Raw genomic sequence first — 18,281 nt, 5'->3', positions numbered from 1 at the left:
AGCTAAGCAGAAAAAGAGAACAAAAAAGCAGACTGGGATTAATACCAGTACCTCTATATCTCTAGTTCACCAAAAACTTTATCAGAAAGTGGAGAGTGAGAGTCTTAAACACTTCTCTTATCCCAGTCCTGGTCAACTTTAATTAAACCCAGGCCCTCCTACTCTTTGCAGCCTTATGAGTATATAGTAAACACAAGGTGAAGAATGACTCTTTTCTTACCTCCTCTGGATTAGATAATCCTCTAGGATATCTAGGCAGCGTACCATCTGGGAGAAGATCAGAACCTTATGGCCACCAGCTTTAAGTTTCGGAAGTAACTTGTCAATAAGAACCAATTTGCCAGCTGAACGAACCATTGCCTGCAAGTGGAAGTCATGAGGTATAATATGGCAAGCTTCTCGAAATTCTGTTAGGATTTTTTCTTCTGCACCTGCCAAAAGAAAAATCAAACCTGATGGTGAGATCCAGAGAAACATACTAAGGCTGCAGTTTATTTAACTGAGACAAGGAAGCAAAGAAAAAAAGGTTATCTCACTTGATATCAATGTTACACACAGAATTTCAGCACCCCCAAAATCCTAAGTCATCCTCAATTTTATTCATACAAAATATTCCTTGTAAGTCAGGCTTAAGAACTGGGTAAAATATATGTAAGTATGTGGACAAGGACCAGAATAGTATATGCAAACCACTATTACCACCCTGCTGGCATCCAAAACACAAACAGCAAAATGGAGTACCACTGAAGACAGACAGAACAGCATGACTTGAGTTCTTATTCATGAAATTCTAAACAGCAAATCCTTTTTAACTTTGGAGATTATGCAGGATCAAAGGGGTAGAAAGAACTACAGGAAGACTTCCAAATGAGAATTGTTTTAAAAGGAGAAATCTCCTCTATTCCCAAATTAGGATGGATCAGTCAATGCATACATTGTTCCTGAGGAATATCACTTAGAAAGTAAACAAGGTAACACAGAAATGTAGGTATTTTCCAGGAATTCCCTCACCATTGATGAGATATGGGTGGTTGCAGCATTTGCGCAACTCCATCATTGTATTGAGTAGATTAGGCATGTTAGTATGGCCTGCCCCTTTGGAAAGAAAGGAGAAATTCTTCTCCAAAATAGCCCGATAGTATTTCTTCTGAATGTTGGTCAGCTCTACTTCAATAATGGTTTCCTGCTTAGGTGCCAGGTTCTTTTCAACATCCTCTTTGAGTCTTCTCAGCATCATTGGCTTGAGAATGGCCTGTAGCTTTTGAACCTGTGCCCAATACAGAGAAAAAAGAAATCACTAACATGAGGACAAACATTCTCACATTAGGTGGAAACATGGAGAAATACAATGAGAGTTTTCCAGTATCTGAGAAAAGTAGATTTTGGACAATGCCACAAATGATGTAGGCACAAGGTTACATACAAGGAGCTCAGAACAGCCCATGATATCTAAGACAGTAGATATCTGCCTAGTACAAACTTCACCTTTTTTTGTCCTGGGTTAGTACCGCATTAGACAGACTTCCTACCTGTTCCTCTGTCTTGAGATCCCCAAAGTCCTTGAGGAACTCTGATTCTGACGGAAACTGTGAAGGTTCCAAGAAATGAAGCAGGCTAAACAGCTCCTCCACAGTATTTTGCAATGGTGTTCCTGTGAGTAGCACTTTGTGCTCCTAGAAATGGAGAACACAGAAGAATGATAAAACTCAGAAGGACTTCTAGGGTTTTCTATCAAGTGTATAACTTTAGCTTTCATTTCTTTAACTGTAAAATTATGGGAATGGACCAGACTACTCTCTTAACTTTTCTTTTACTTGCTCCCTATTTTGATAAAATATTCAAGAAAACCCTTGATATTATTTAACATATTAATTTATCTTAAATATATAAGCCAATAAAGAAATATTCAGAATATGTTTTTTCCAATTAAATATGCCTCTCCGCACTCAACTCCCCACAGGCATCCTAACATGTCCCCCTCTGAAGAATGTACCTGTGCTGGATTAAATATGGCCAATAATTTTCGGTAGTTCCTCCTATCAAGGTTCACCCCTTGAACATGGGCTTGCCTTGTAACTTGCTCTGACAAAGAGAATGTAGCAGAAGTGATATCATGTGAGTTTCAGAGCCTATGCCTCAAAGGCCTTGCAGCTTCCACCTTTACCCTCTTGGAACACTGCCCTGACTCTATCATGTACAGAAGCAAAGTCTGGCCCACAGTGGGTGACGGGCCATGTGGAAGATGACCCAGGCAACAACCAGCACCAATTGTCAGCTACAGCTGCATTACTGACTCCAGGCAAGACCACCAAAAGAATGGGCTCACCAAGCCCAGCCTAAGTTGCTGAGCTAGAGAATCATGAAAAACATAGTTGTTTTAAGCCACTAAGTTTCTGGATATTTTGTTATGCAGCAATAGGTAACTAATGTAATACCCAACCTCTCCACCCAGTTGAGAACCATTAACCTACAATCAACTACCAACTCTAAAATTTATATGAATTTTATGACTTTCAAGTTACCATTCCCACAGGCCATACCCACCACCCAATACCAAGACTCTGATTCTTTTCTTCTCTGCTAAATTAAGGTTATATTAATTCCACAGGGAATTAGGATTTCTTTAATTCCAGGTGTTTCTGCCCACAAGTCAGTGAGAGGAACTCACCAGGTCCATGTGCTTGAGACTATCAAGCAGCTTGCAATTACGGTTCTTTAGTCGATGGGCTTCATCAATGATGACACAACGCCATTCAATCTCACGAAGCTCGGGACAGTCTGACAAAATCATCTCAAAAGTGGTGATCAGGGCATCAAACTTGTATGCACCCGGGATGAGGCGCCCCTAAGCATGAAGGCAATAAAGTCAGAAAAGGCCTAAAATGTACCTAAAGGAGATGCTCTTCCGAATCACACATCCGTTTTTCATATTCAGGCAGGCTTAATAGGAAATACCAACTGCACCACCACCCACCTCTGCCACTGTTCATCTTCCTAATAAACAGTGCCAAATGACTGAATCTAAGATACGCTGCTTCCGCAGCACACTCAGCTTCTTGGGAAAATGACAGACTTCACTGAATGAAGCTGGACATTTTTGACTCTGCTGCATGCCTACCTCATGTATTTCAGCCCTACACCTTCTGTTGGTAAACACTAAAATCCACAAATGTTGAGTGCTGCTGAAACATACAAGATAAAACTAAAAGTGAAATAGCTAATGTAGTATGTGATAATATTGGTTACTATCTAAAAAGTGGACAGAAGAATCCAATTATCTTAGCAAAATTAAGAGCAACAAAATACGACTTGAATAAATTTGGTTTGGTAGAAATAAAAACCACAGGAAACTAATGGTAGGAAAAAAAGTCTCATAAAATTCAATGTTAAGAAAAGATGGGGCTTCCCTGGTGGCACAGTGGTTGAGAGTCCGCCTGCCGATGCAGGGGACGGGGGTTCGTGCCCCGGTCCGGGAAGATCCCACATGCCGCGGAGCGGCTGGGCCCGTGAGCCATGGCCGCTGAGCCTGCGTGTCTGGAGCCTGTGCTCCGCAGCAGGAGAGGCCACAACAGTGAGAGGCCCGCGTACTGCAAAAAAAAAAAAAAAAAAAAAAAGAAAAGAAAGGACATGGCTTACGTTCACCACCATATGGATCAAGGAATTAATAAAGTAGCTAAATGAATTTCATTCTGGAAAATTCTTTCTTGATGAAAACATCAATGCTGATAAAACTCTATTTTAAATATATGTATTCATAAATAAAGTCAGAATTTCCACTGGATTAAAATGTCCATTGGATAAAAAGAGCGAAGTAAAAAAAAAATGCCCTGCACAACCTAAACAAAAATTTTGCCTTAAATCACAGAGAGTCTCAATAAAAGTCTTTGATTCATATAAAAGCCTCTAAAATACCAGGTACCTTGGCCTACTCTCTAAACCATAATATTTGTATTACATACAACTCACCCGTGAATCTTTGCAGTACATTTCATACTGCTGAATCATCTGCCGGCTGGCCAGACTGCCATGGTACACAATAGTGTTCATCTCTGTCCACGTGTTGAATTCTCTCTCCCAGTTAGTAATTGTGGACAGTGGGGCAATGACCAGGAAGGGGCCATGGATGCCCACATTATATACCTCCTGTAAGAAGGCAATGGACTGAATGGTTTTGCCCAATCCCATCTCATCAGCCAGGATGCAGTTCTGCCTGCAGATTCATCACAGAAAAAGAAAAGCAAGTCAAAAGAGACCATCTTTTTAAAAAGTACTTAAAAAGAAACTGTTTCAACAGAAAATAAATAAAAATAATCTCAGACTAAGCCTATATGTTATGGTCCTACTCTTTTCTTTACCTGTTATACCAATTAAAGAGCAGCCAATTGACCCCTTCCAACTGATATTCCCTTAATTGGTTTCTGTTTTTATACTCATGTGACAACTCCAACTTCTTCCAGGCACTTGCTTGTGGACGATTCTAAAAAATAGAAAATTTGAATAAATGGCATGGAGACACTAACGAAATTAGGTAAACTTACTAGGTAGTTCTAATAGTTGAAGTCAATTCAAAAACATTACCATGTTAAATATATTCAAACTCATGAGTCCATAATGACACTTTTAAAAAATAAAGAGGAAGAAGGAAAGAGAAAAAGCCCACTGATCACTTTTGGAGGGTGCTAAGGAAGTACTTCATTATTTTGAAACTGGGAAATAAAGGATAAGGTAAATAAAGCATTTATCCTCCATTCCTATACCATCTGTACCTTAGGGTAACCAAACAGTAGGTGAAACGTATTTCTTTTTACAGAAGATTCTGTCTAATAAATGAAGAAATGACAGAATCACCATTTAAAACTCTTTAAAGAATGGATCTCAACAATGAACAAAAATGGCTGATATCACAAAAGACAACCAATCAGAACCATCTATAAAGTGGATTTAGTGGTCTCCCTCCCCAACCTGATGCAGCCTCTAGAACAGTGTTATCTAATGGAACTGTCTACAATGATAGAAAATGTTTTATATCCGCCTTTAGCCACATGTGACTACTGAGCATTTGAAATGTGGCTGGTGGCTACTGTATTGGACAGAACGGCTATAAAAAGTTCTAACAGACATTACTGCTCTACATCTAACTATTTATGTGAAATATAAGGGACAGAAAAGGTACCAAGGGGAATGTAACTGGCAAACTGACTATGGAAAACCCTAGAGAACAATCACCTGGTTTCTTCAAGAGAAAACTGCAAAGGAGGGAGAGGAGATCAAGGGGAAACTATAATTAAGAAAGATATATATGAGATATATATTAACTAATAGCAATATATAGACCTTACTTAGAGAATTTAATTCAAACAATTTAACAAAAGTTAGAAGAGAATCAGGGAACTACAGTGATTGCTTACTTGATGATATTTAGGGATGGTTAAATTTTTTCAAGTGTAACAATGGTACTATTTATCTTTTAGACATAAACACTGAAATGTTACACATAAAATGAAGGAATCTGAGATTTATTTTAAAATAATCTGGGAAATGGGGAAATGAGTAGGTAGAGAAATATGTGAAACAAGATTGGCTATGTGTTCATTGTTAAAGTTGGGTGACGGGTACATTATACTACTTCAACTTTTATATATGTTTGAAAATTTCCATAATAAAAAGCTAAAACAAAGAAAATTAAATCATTGCCTATATGGACTTTACAATCTAAATGCAGATATACTTACCACCCTTTTGAGTTCTGGGTGCCTTGACTGGATCCGTTTAAATTCTCGAATCTTGCCCTCATCAACATCCTCCTTTAGCTCCCATGTACTATCCTCATAGGGCAGAGAGCACCATTTTACCAAGTAGTAAATTACAGGCTAAGAGAGAAAAAAGCCAAAGCCTTAATGAAACGAACGATTCTGTGTTCTCTGCCGTGATTAAAAGATAAGAATTTGACTTAAGAATCAGATCACAAAGTGTCAATATCTAAAAAGGTGCCAAAAAAGTCAGGCTGAAAACACCAGACAGAGGCTCACCTGCTGATGCACTGTACTATTTATGGCTCTGATCCTGTTTCCAGACAATTTATCAGAATCTGAAAGTGAAATTTCTACCCAGCACTATCTAGAACACTAAGCACTGAAACATTAGGCTCATCAACCAAGCAGATTAAACAAACAAAAAAAATCCTTTATTGTGTTCAATTAGATTGAAATTGAATTGTTGAACTGAATTAATTATTGTTAATTATTGAATTAAAAGATATGGTAGCCCTGTTTCATACTATCCTCCTGGCACCAAATTTGATACAGTAGAAGCCAGGCTACTGTAGAAGCAAAGAACAGGTTAAATCCATAGGAGCAGAGCAGGACTGAAATCACTGGGCTTCTGAGCTCCTGGAGCTCTCAGCGCAGATGCTATTTCAAAGAGCAGCCATATGGTGGTAAAGAGATTTTCTTGCGAGCCCCAGGAAGCTAGGAGATAACTGCAAGAGGTATCCCCGAAGAGAGCTAAGAGTGAAGAGGAAGGGGAAATGCTGAAGCTCCAACTACGGTGCTATGCTCTATGTAGGCATTCTAGTGCAAGGGATGGGGCAGTGACCAGTGGTAATATGGCTCCTATTCTCACTACTCAAGATGACTGATCACGGACCGGACTGCATTTCCATATTTGGTTTATATGAATCGAGAAGAATTAGACTGGGCCTAGTGTAATCACCAGGAAATCTCTAATTATCAACTCATAGAATACCCCTTAAAACAGCCAGCAAGAAGGATGAAGATATGTGTCTCAATAGAGATATAGATCAAGGAATACCTAGAATTAATGTAATTTCTCTTTGACCTTTTTCTTTACTGTAGTGACTCAGGTCACCTTCTACATAAAGACATTTGTCCACGTCACATATTTCCAGCACCCTTACTCTTCCAAGGACTTTAATATTTATTATAATATTTATTTCCACTATTGGGTAACGTAATAAGGATGACAAACTCATTTTGGAGAGGAGGGGGAAATGGGCAAACAGAACGTTTTTATCCAATACTGGGAACATAAATTACAGTACCAGGGTACTAAAACACTTTCATCTGTCATACTGGTCCCAATACATTCCAGAGGAGCCTAATCAAAGTCCAATTACTTTTGGAAGATGAAGGTGTAAGTATAGTGATAGAGAGCATAAGATTTTCAAGGCTGGGAAGGCTGAGATCCTGAAAGCGATGAGAATAATTTAACAGTAGCTAACCTGTCCTGACTAATAACTGGTCCATTCCACTCTCACCTCCCACAAATGAACAATAAGCAGTAATTCCCACCCCTAACCCCAAAAGCAGAAGATATGTTTTCTGAGGCATTCTTCTTAGGATTTAAAGACACTGAATTGTAACGGGCCTTGGACATCTAAGGTTCTATCTGAGAAACGCTGAAGGCTTATAAAATAAACTGGGAATTTTACAGAGGGAAGACTTTGACTCTTAGGTCCTGTACAGATGATATATGGGAGCAAGTCATTTAGCTTGTGAGTGAGCCCAGCCCACCATCCAGCACTGATGTCTTAACAAGGCTCTGCTACCCACTCTGTAAGCAGTGACTGAAGTGAGGACAACTTGATGAAATGTGGCCCTGCAAAGTTAAACCAACAACTATGACTTGAAGTGAGAAGAGTTCTAACAAAAAGGTGGGTCATGGCCTAAGTAAATTTAAATGAGAGCAATGCTGAATTCACTGGTGGCTTAGATCTATACAACTCTTATTTGGAAAATGAAAAAAAGTGATTAGTGAAAACATATCACCTAGTGTTTTAGCATATCTAAAATCAGCTACTCAATCTAAGAAAGCTTTAGTGCTGTGGTTCCCAAATCAAACTATGCATGAGAAGCCCTTGGAGAACCAACTTAAAAATACAGATCTCTGGATCCCACCCTAGATGTACTGAATCTGAACCTGTGGGAATAGGACCTCACATCTGTTTAAAGGTACTGACACAAATGCAGTGTATCTGTTTTAGTGACAAATGAAAATGCATTTAACTGATGCTAATCTAAGTACAGGAAATAAATAATTCTCAACAACATGAAGAAAGCTATGAGTCTATGCAAGTATTTTTATATTCACAAATTTGGAGATTCGTAAAGTATCCCTTTCTCCATCCCCACCTCTCACCCCCAACTGAAGGTCAAGGGTCTCCCATATAAAATCTGTGAGAAAATGAGGCCAAGGTTAATGAGTCTTTGTAAAACAGCTCCCAGATATTTGAGAATCTTTCGTTTTAGCCTCTCTCTGTTCTCCTTTACCTTCCCAGTATCATTCTAAGTATCTCTCAGAAAAATTCAAAAGTACCTTTTCAGTCTAAGAAATTTTTCAGCCATATCTGAAAAATAAAGGATGGGCAAGCAGACAGGCAGAAATCTTTAAGAGGCCTCTCATGTTCCTCCACGCCCCAACTCACCTCCCCATTGTCCTTGTCAATGCTGTGAGACTCATCCAATATCCTATCCACCTCTACATAGTCTGGGTTGAAGGGCTCTTCGTCCTAGAGGAATTATGAAACCAAACAATAAGACCAAAAGATCACTGTCCAGGAAACACACTCCTCCATGCAACCTTTAGCTGATAACCCTACTTCAAAATTTATTAAGAGAAAAGAAGGGAGTTCCCCATTTTCATAATACCACATCCTACACACTTACCTGTATTTGCATCTATCCTCTTGCCTGTTACCAGATAAAGTGTCACTACTCCCTAACAGAGGCCATTCTCTCCATATATGCTTTGGATTCCATTCCTTCTTGCCTTCTTAGGAATCTCTCTCTACTGGAGCATGCCCATAACATACAACCATGCTTGACTATTTCTCATCTTTTCTTTAATTAATTAATTTATTTATTTTGGCTGTGCTGGGTCTTCATTGCAGTGCGTGGGCTCTTCATTGTGGCACACAGTCTTCTCTAGTTGCGGCGCACGGGCTCTCTAGTCGCGGCATGTGGGCTCTCTAGTTGCGGCACACAGTCTCTCTAGTTGCGGTGCGTGGGCTCTAGAGAGCATGGGCTTAGTTGCGGTATGTGGGATCTTAGTTCCCCAACCAGGCAACTTCACGTCTTAAAAAGACCTCCCTGACTCTACATCCCCCTCCAACTATTCTTTTGTTCTGCTTCATACCCAAGCTTTTCCAAGAGTTTTAAACACACAGTACCTCCATATCGTCACTTCCTTCACTTACTTGTCCACCCATTCCACTCTTCTTTCTACTTCCATCACACAATGAAACTACTCTTGTCGAGGTTATTAATGATCTCCAAATTGCCAAACATAATGGAAACGTTTCTGTACTCACCTTAATTTACCTACACAAAGTATTAAACAATTCATTATTCTCTCCCCAAAGCACTCTCTTCCCTAGGCTTTTCTGAGACACCATATTCTCTTCGGTAGCCTTTATTTTGGTTTCACTTTTTGTTTTGGCCAATTCTCAGTCACCTTCACTGGCTCTTTTTTTCCTAAGTCACTGGTATCCAACTTTGGGTGGTATCCCAAGATAAATAACCCAAGGCTTCAAAGAAAGATCTCCAAGAAACCTTAAGGAAAAAACTCTTTCTTTCTTAAGACACTTTCCCCCTGATTTTTGTGACATATCTTTTTCCTAATCTTTCTCCTACCACTCTGGCAAACAGTCCCTTCTTCACCTGGTCCTCTAAATTTGTGAGAATTGCTTAAGGATTGGCCCTGGGCTTACATCCATTGCCTTATAGAAAGAAATTTTTAAAAGTACAGAACTATTAGAAAGTATAGAACTTTCCCCAGGGTGACTCTATTCATTATTAAGGCTTTACTAATTATGTATATGCTGATACATTCCAAAGTTAAACTGCAGCCTAAAAAATCCAGATTTGTATATCTATCTCCTTGATAGAAATGTGTTACAGAATTTTAAGCTTAACATGGTCTAAACTAAAATCTTGATTTTCCCCAAATCAGTTGCTTCTAAAATCTTCCATTCTTTAATAAATGACTCTACCTCAAGCCATTTGCTCAGACCAGAAACCTATCTATATAAGCCGTCGCACCAAATCCTGTCAATTCTACTTTAAAGTAAACTCAAATCTATCCATTCTCTCTAACCACTGAAAGCACTCTGCTATAAGCCTTAATTTCTCATCTAGAAAACTTCAACAGCCTCCTTACTGCTCATCCTACTTTCACGCTTACTCTTCTCCAATCCAAAGTCTAGATGATCTTTTTTTTAATAAATTTTATTTATTTATTTATTTATTTATTTATGGCTGTGTTGGGTCTTCGTTGCTGTGCACAGTCTTTCTCTAGTTGTGGCAAGCGGGGGCTACTCTTCGTTGTGGTGCGCGGGCTTCTCATTGCGGTGGCTTCTCTTGTTGCAGAGTGCAGGCTCTAGAGCGCCGGCTCAGTAGTTGTGGTGCACGGGCTCTGTTGCTCTGCAGCATGTGGGATCTTCCCGGACCAGGGCTCGAACCCGTGTCCCCTGTGTTGGCGGGGAGATTCTTAACCACTGCGCCACCAGGGAAACCCTAGATGATCTTTTAAAAATGAAAATTGGGGCTTCCCTGGTGGTGCAGTGGTTGAGAGTCTGCCTGCCGATGCAGGGGACACGGGTTCGTGCCCCGGTCCGGGAAGATCCCACATGCCGCAGAGCGGCTGGGCCTGTGAGCCATGGCCACTGGGCCTGCGCGTCCGGAGCCTGTGCTCCGCAATGGGAGAGGCCACAACAGTGAGAGGCCCGCGTACCGCAAAAAAAAAAAAAAGGAAATTGGATGTGCTTTCACCTGTTTTAAATAGTCCAGTGGTTTTCCTCTTTGCACTTAGAATAAAAACAAAACTAAAAGGTCTATAAGCACCTGCTTGCCTAAATTTCTGATCTCATTTCGGGCCACTCACTGTCTATCGTACATCAATCCCACTGTCCTTTCAGTTCCTCATCCTGTCTCAGGGCTTTCATATATTGCTATTTCCCATGCCAGGGATACTATTTACATGTGTTCATGGTCTTGCTAACTCATTCATAATTCAATTCTCAGTGAAGTCTTCACTGATTATCCAAAGTAGGCATTTTTTTATTAGGTCTTCCTGTGCTCCTTCTTTCCTGGCACTTACCACAATTTGAATTATTTTTAAATCTCTCTCTCTCTCCCCATTAGACAGTGAGCTACATGAGAACACAGACCATGTGTGATTTGCTTACCATAGTGACTAGCACATAATAAACAATGAATAAATGAATAATTGATTTGGTTAAATGGCCTACCTATAAAGACAAAACAGGCATACAAGCCAGTTAGCAGAGCTTGGCTCAAGGGTCACAAATTATATATCTAATACCAACTGGAATGGGATTAGTTTCATCATACATTTCTCACATTAGGCTTTAAAAGAACATAGACCAAAAAACGAAGAAACCCCCACGACACAATTATCATTATTTTCATATAAAAAGATATTATAAAACCTACATGGCCCGACTTGCCCTCTCCAAGTGATGTGGAAAATAACTCATTTATTGGCAAACCTGGTGATATAGTTTTTTCAGATGTATTTGGCCACAGCTGGGTTTTTTTGCTGAAGCTATACATTATTCCTTCTTTCACTCTTTCTTACTAGCTCCTCTTTAGGTTTTTTTTTTAAATAAATTTATTTATTTTTTGGCTGCATTGGGTCTTTGTTGCTGCACGTGGGCTTTCTCTAGTTGTAGCCAGCGGGGGCTACTCTTCGTTGCGGTGCACGGGCTTCTCACTGCAGTGGCTTCTCTTGTTGCAGAGCACGGGCTCTAGGCGCGCGGGCTTCAGTAGTTGTGGTGTGTGGGCTCAGTAGTTGTGGCACGCAGGCTCAGCAGTTGTGGCACATGGGCTCTAGAGTGCAAGCTCACTAGTTGTGGCGCACGGGCTTAGTCGCTCCACAGCATGTGGGATCTTCCCGGACCAGGGTTCAAACCCATGTCCCCTGCACTGGCAGGTGGATTCTTAACCACTGTGCCACCAGGGAAGTCCTCCTCTTTAGGTCTTAAGAAGCTCTGAGAAAGAATTCTTCTTCTCAAGGCACTCAGTAATGAAAAATCCCATTTTGGGAAAGGTATATGTATACAAAGCTTTCAAAGCAAAATCGAGAGTTAAAATACAGCTCAAGAGACCCTTACGGATGTTCCAGTACTTAACTAGTAGTAACACTGGGTATGGTGTATTAAAGCTCCTTTATCACTATTTCTAGTTATACTGGATTAGAAATTTGAGAAAATAAATGTTCTCTCTTAATGATATGGTTGCTTCTGTCTACAGATACCATCAACTGCTGAAGACTGACATTAGAGGGAGAAGAATGCCGCAAGTGGACCAGAGGTCAGTTTACCATCTGTTCTGAAAATACTTCATGAATATCAAAAAACTCAATTTCCAAGTACCCTATAACTTATAAAAATACCATATTTAGACCTGGTAAAACAAAGCCTGGGGCAATTAAGTAAGAAAAGTCCAACGATCGAAATGAACACTTTATACCCATATATACAAAGCAACTATGAGTCTTTTGAAGAATCAGTCAAGGTTGATAACCCCAGTAATTTATGCTTCTATGAAATAAATGATAGGCAATACCTATTCCTAATTACCTCATGGAAGAAGTGTCTCATCTGAGCCATTTTGGTTTTGAAGCGCTTTAGTTTTTGATGGATCCTCTTATCCTTCTCTAGTTGGGAGATGGTAGCCCACTCACAATGTAGATAGGAGCTAAAGGGGATGGAAATAGCCAGTCACAGTGTGAGAAAGGGGAATTGGACAGCTAGTGTCTGAGATGTGGGGATTAGCCAGAAGCAGACATAAGACTATGTGCTTCAATGGGGAGACAGTCTCTTAGGTCAGTGCTTCTTAAACTTGATTTTGCACACAAACCACCTGGTCTAGGGTAGGCTTGAAAGTTCACATTTCTAACAGGCACCCAACTGATGCCAACTCTGCTGGTCCACGGATCACACTCTGAGTAGCAAGGTCTCAATCTTAGACTAACGTAAAGAGGATTTTACAAGGGATTTTATCAGGAACCATCCTCACCCCACCTTTCTGCAGGTAAATATAAAGAGTCAATTCCTGAGCTTCTCTCTGAATAGACATTTTCCTCACCAAAAACAGGCGAGGAGACTATAAAAAAAGGGACACATTCCCACCCAGGATAGACTATACAGGAGAACTTTTTAGAACCCTGAGGAATTTGGGGTGAAAAGCTTTTTTGCACAGATCACATACTAGTTCTTGTACTTGACAAAGAATTCTTCTGCTTCAGTATATTGTCCAGAAGGAAGCTGAGAAGAAAGAAATTACAGTTACTAAACTTATTTGTCAAAGAGAACTTTTCATTTTAATACACACGGTAGAGCTTCATACCAATGCTCCCAGAATATATTACTGACTAAGGGATTAAAGAACTTAATCTGGTATTTCAATGCTGGAGGCTTGACAGCTGGAGAAAATAAGCCCTTTTCCAGTTTAAACAAATAAGCGAAAGAAGTGGCAATAAGACAGTTCCTACTTTCCACCTAACTTTTCTCCACCATCTCTTGTAACTACACTGTAGCAATATAGCCTGACATCCAAAGGTGCTCATTACATACAGCCTGTAACTGCAGCATTATGGGCTGACATTAAAAATAGAGGCCTCACCTCCTTCTTCACAATACGCATAGAAAGCACTTTGTCTACAATGGCTGCATCTTCTTCACTGGGATTCTCCTGTAGCAAAAGATGCAGTCAGTCAACAGAGATTGTGAGCAGCAAGACAAAGGTCTCAAATTGCTTAAGTTCTCAGCTTACCACAAAGAACTGCATGGAAGGCAAAGTCTCGCCATCTGGTTCCTGCACTGGCTCAGGCAGGATAGGCTCAGTTTTGATTGGACCAGTTACATCTACTTCTTCTTCTTCTTCATCATCTGTGATCTTTATATCCAGATCCTCTGTATATTTTTTCCGTTTAACTTGGCGGTTTGAGCGTCTCTTCTATAGAGGCAAAAATGGTTAAAATAACTGCTTGGGTCTCTCAAGGAGAAAACCTTTAAAACTATTCGCCTATAGTCATATACTTAGATTTGATTCCAAAATCCCTATGAAAAATTAAACCAAAAGATGATAAATAGCTTATTTATCAAATTATGTGATGTCAAATCATGTAACTTATTCTATGTACTGAATATATATTAACTTGCTGAATTGTTTTATCAAAGTATCAGATTCCACCTGAAAGTAACCTATTGGCAGGGGGCTCTTAAAAAACTGAAACAGGACTCTCAACCTGCAGAGTGCAATGAACTTCACAGGAGGAGCAACCCTGGAGTGCAAAGGTGCAAGAACATTTTGTTTCTAATTGTTCCTTTGTTTTAGTTCTAAAGTTTTTTTGTTTGTTTTAATAAATAGGATCATACTGTACGTATTGTTCTGCTGCTTACTTTTCTGTTAGCATTTTTCTTGGAGATGTTTTCCATATCAATACATTTCATATCTGCCTTATTCTTTCAAATGGTTGAGTAAAAGATTTTTTAATTAAATAATCTAAGTAATACTTGCAGCTCATGATAAAAAAATTAGGAAGGATGGAGAGACAAAATTATTATTTTTCAATCATGATTATAACCCCTGGAAAACCCAAAATCAAATGAGTCATTAGAAGCAGAACTACTGAAAATGAGTAAACTTGCTTGGCATAAAATTAATTTTTAAAAATCAATAGCATTCTTATAGAGACTAAGGCAGAAAATACAATAAAAGAAAATATTCTTTTTCTGAGAAAATATTAATTATCTTAAGCATTAAATTTAGTAAGAAATATAAAAAATCTATGTGAAGAAAACTTTAAAGCGCTATAGGACATTAAAAGAGAGTTGAATAAATAGTGAAATATATGTACCCTCCCTAATCACATAAATTTGAAAAACAAAATTAACAGAATTTTTTAATTAGATAAGCTGATTCTAAAATTCAAATGGAGAACTAAACATCTAAGAATAACCAGGAAAAATATGAAAAAGTATACTTGGCCTTACCAGATATTAAGGACAATATAAAGCTATACTAATTAACACAACTTGGTACCTCTCCAAGAAGAGATAAACAAGTCAAGGAAATAATGTTCAGATATAGACTAAAATACTTATGTGGATTTAGAACATGATAAAAACAGAACTTCTCATCAGTGAGGGAAAAGTGGATTATTCTATAAAATGGGATTGAAAACAGATGAATAGCCGTCTAGTGGATGTAAGAAACAAATCTACAAAAAGACTGCAAGATTTAAAAGTTAAAAAAAAAAGACATAAAATTTCTAAAAGAAGATGTGGAAGAATTTTTTTTTATAATCCTGGAGTAGAGAAGGTGTTTCTAATAAATTGATCAATTTGACCTTGTAAAAAGTTTAAGATATCTGAGTAATATCAATATAATCCATCATAAACAAAGTTGAGACAAATAATAAACTAGAGAAAAAATGCCATATGATACATTTCCCAAGCATAAAGAGGTCTTTTGAATCACTAAGAAAAAGATCAACACAATAGAAATATGGACAAATAACATAAATAGTTCATAGAAAAAAACAGAATGGCTTTTAGTGTAAAATGATGCTCACACTCAGAATAAAATTGTTACAACTGAAAACTAAACTGAGATCCCCCTTTTTTTTTCTCTTGCACCTAACCGAGTGGCAAAATCAGAAAGTTGGATCAAATATTTGAAACAGGAACGCACACATTGTTGGTGAGAGTACACACTGGCATGAAGAAAATTTCTATAGAAGAAAATTTGACAATACCCTTTGATCCAACAATTCCACTTCAAAGATATTATCCTACAGATAAATTTGCACATATATACAAATCTCTGTAGCATTACTTGTGGTAGTAGAAGACCAGAGAAAACCTAAATGCCTATCAACAGGGGATTGGTTAAACAAATTACGCTATAGTCAAAATATATGGAAAAAAAAAAAAATGAAGTGACCGTGGAACTCTCACTGCTAGTGGAAGTGTAAAATGACACAATCACTTCGGAAGCTGGCAGATTCTTATAAAGTTAAATGGTTAAATGTTTAACTACCCCACAGTCTATCAACTCCTGGGAATTTAGCTATGAGAAGTGAAAACCTATGTCCACAAAGTATGTGTACTGAGACTGTTCATTGCAGGCTTACTCATAACAGCTCCAAATTGGGAACAAACCAAACGTCTAATAGAATGAATAAACACTGTGCTATATTCATAAATAAAAATGTTTCTCAAGAAAAAAAAAAGAATGAACTTCAGATACATCAACAACATGAATAAATCTGAACAACATTATGCTGAAAAAAGTGAGACCCAAGAGTACATACTACGTGATTCCATTTACATGAAGTTCAAGAACAGGCTAAGTTTAATCTATGGTAATAAAAAGGGGCACAATGGTTGCCTATGTGGAGGTGTGGGGGAGAGGATGGTGAACTGACTGAAAAGAGGGTACAAGGGAACTTTCTGGGATGATGGAACACGGGATGTCATTAAATAATCTCTCGGGGCTTCCCTGGTGGCGCAGTGGTTGAGAGTCCGCCTGCCGATGCAGGGGACGCGGGTTCGTGCCCCGGTCTGGGAGGATCCCACATGCCGCGGAGCGGCTGGGCCTGTGAGCCATGGCCACTGGGCCTGCGTGTCCGGAGCCTGTGCTCCGCAACGGGAGAGGCCACAACAGTGAGGGGCCCGTGTACCGCAAAAAATAAAAAAATAATCTCTCTACTTTGGTGTATATTTCAAATTTTTCATAATAGAAAACAGAGTGTGAGGAAGAATGGCTAGATCTATCTTTTTGATAAAGAACTACCTTCAAGATATATTGTTGGAGAAAAAAAGCAACAGTACAGAAGAGTAGGTATGGAATACATACAGTAAGTGGTAGTGGAATTAGAGTGCTCATGGAAGTAAAGAATATTTCTGGAAAGATACACAAAAATAGTAACAGAGGTTACCTCTGGAGAAAAGACCTGGGGGACTGTGAGGTCTCCATTGCCAACACTGGTATTACCAATGTTGTGGGCTTAATTGTATCCCCTCAAATTCTTATGTTGAAATCCTAACCCCTGGTACCTCAGAATGTGACTGTATTTGAAGACAGGGCCTTTAAAGAGGTGATTAAGTTAGGGTAGGCACTGATTCAACTGGATTTGTGTCCTTAAAAGAGGAGGGAATTTGGACACACGCAAAGACACCAGGAATATACGCACTGAGGAAAGACCATGTGCAGACACAGTGAGAAGGTAGCCCTCTGCAAGCCAAGGAGAGAGGTCTTAGAGGTAACCAGACCTGCTGACCTCTTGATCTTGGACTTCTAGCCTTTAGAAATGTGAGAAAATAAATTTCTGTTGTTTAAGCTACCCAATCTGTGGTATTTTGTATTGGCAACCCTAGCGTATTAATACACCACTTCTGAAACTTTTTTAATCTTTGTATTTCTTGTATCACAAAGATTTGCCTTCAGTTTGTGTTTTGTTTATTTAACAAACACCTTATTTAACCCTTTGTTTATTTAACAAACACATATATAACTCTTACTAAGCTCTCTTACCTAAACACTGTTCTATGTGCTTTATAAACATTTACATTTAAGCCTCCTAACAACCCTACTTGGTAGATATTACTATCTGCATTTTAGAGATGAGGAAATTGAGACACCAAGAGGTTAAGTAAACTTGCCTGAAGTGACAATGTTAGTGAACAGTAGCGTTAAGATGAGAACCCAAGAAATCTTGCTCCAGTCTGCGGTCTTAACCACTATGCTGTTTAGAGAATTTTGTTGTTGTTGCACATGCGTAATTTTTTTAAAAAATATATTTATTAATTTTTGGCTGCATTGGGTCTTCGTTGCTGCGCACGGGCTTTCTCTAGTTGCGGCGAGCAGGGACTACTCTTTGGGCTTCTCATTGTGGTGGCTTCTCTTGTTGCAGAGCACAGGCTCTAGGCACGCGGGCTTCAGTAGTTGTGGCACTCGGGCTCAGTAGTTGTGGCTCGCGGGCTCTAGAGCGCAAGCTCAGCAGTTGTGGCACACAGGCTTAGCTGCTCCACCGCATGTGGGATCTTTCCAGACCAAGGATCGAACCCATGTCCCCTGCATTGGCAGGCGGATTCTCAACCACTGCACCACCAGGGAAGTCCCATGCATAAATTTTATACAGTTAAATGTATCGATCTTTCCCTTTATGACTTCTGAATTTTAATACTCTCCTTAGAAAGATCTACCTGATTTTACAATTATTTAAAAAAAAAC

At 39.1% G+C, this 18,281-nt stretch overlaps 1 protein-coding gene across 4 annotated transcripts in view; it reads right to left on the bottom strand.

Moving 5' to 3' along the window:
* Window positions 1-18,281, bottom strand: part of CHD8 (chromodomain helicase DNA binding protein 8) — a 38,769-nt gene that overhangs the window by 14,612 nt on the left and 5,876 nt on the right. For all 4 annotated transcript variants that reach the window (XM_060146300.1, XM_060146294.1, XM_060146285.1 and 1 more), the window contains exons 5-16: window positions 13,815-13,997; window positions 13,665-13,733; window positions 13,251-13,306; window positions 12,620-12,737; window positions 8,444-8,527; window positions 5,733-5,870; window positions 4,356-4,477; window positions 3,967-4,210; window positions 2,669-2,845; window positions 1,530-1,673; window positions 1,012-1,267; window positions 221-431 (exon numbers count right to left, since the gene is read on the bottom strand). In XM_060146300.1, the coding sequence (XP_060002283.1) occupies window positions 221-431; window positions 1,012-1,267; window positions 1,530-1,673; window positions 2,669-2,845; window positions 3,967-4,210; window positions 4,356-4,477; window positions 5,733-5,870; window positions 8,444-8,527; window positions 12,620-12,737; window positions 13,251-13,306; window positions 13,665-13,733; window positions 13,815-13,997 (1,802 nt within the window). The remainder of the gene's footprint in view (window positions 1-220; window positions 432-1,011; window positions 1,268-1,529; window positions 1,674-2,668; window positions 2,846-3,966; window positions 4,211-4,355; window positions 4,478-5,732; window positions 5,871-8,443; window positions 8,528-12,619; window positions 12,738-13,250; window positions 13,307-13,664; window positions 13,734-13,814; window positions 13,998-18,281) is intronic.

The sequence above is a fragment of the Lagenorhynchus albirostris genome, chromosome 1 (assembly GCF_949774975.1).
Source record: "Lagenorhynchus albirostris chromosome 1, mLagAlb1.1, whole genome shotgun sequence".
Lineage (NCBI taxonomy): Eukaryota > Metazoa > Chordata > Mammalia > Artiodactyla > Delphinidae > Lagenorhynchus > Lagenorhynchus albirostris.
Note: the sequence above shows the minus strand (reverse complement) of the source record. Positions and strands in the feature narration are given on the sequence as shown.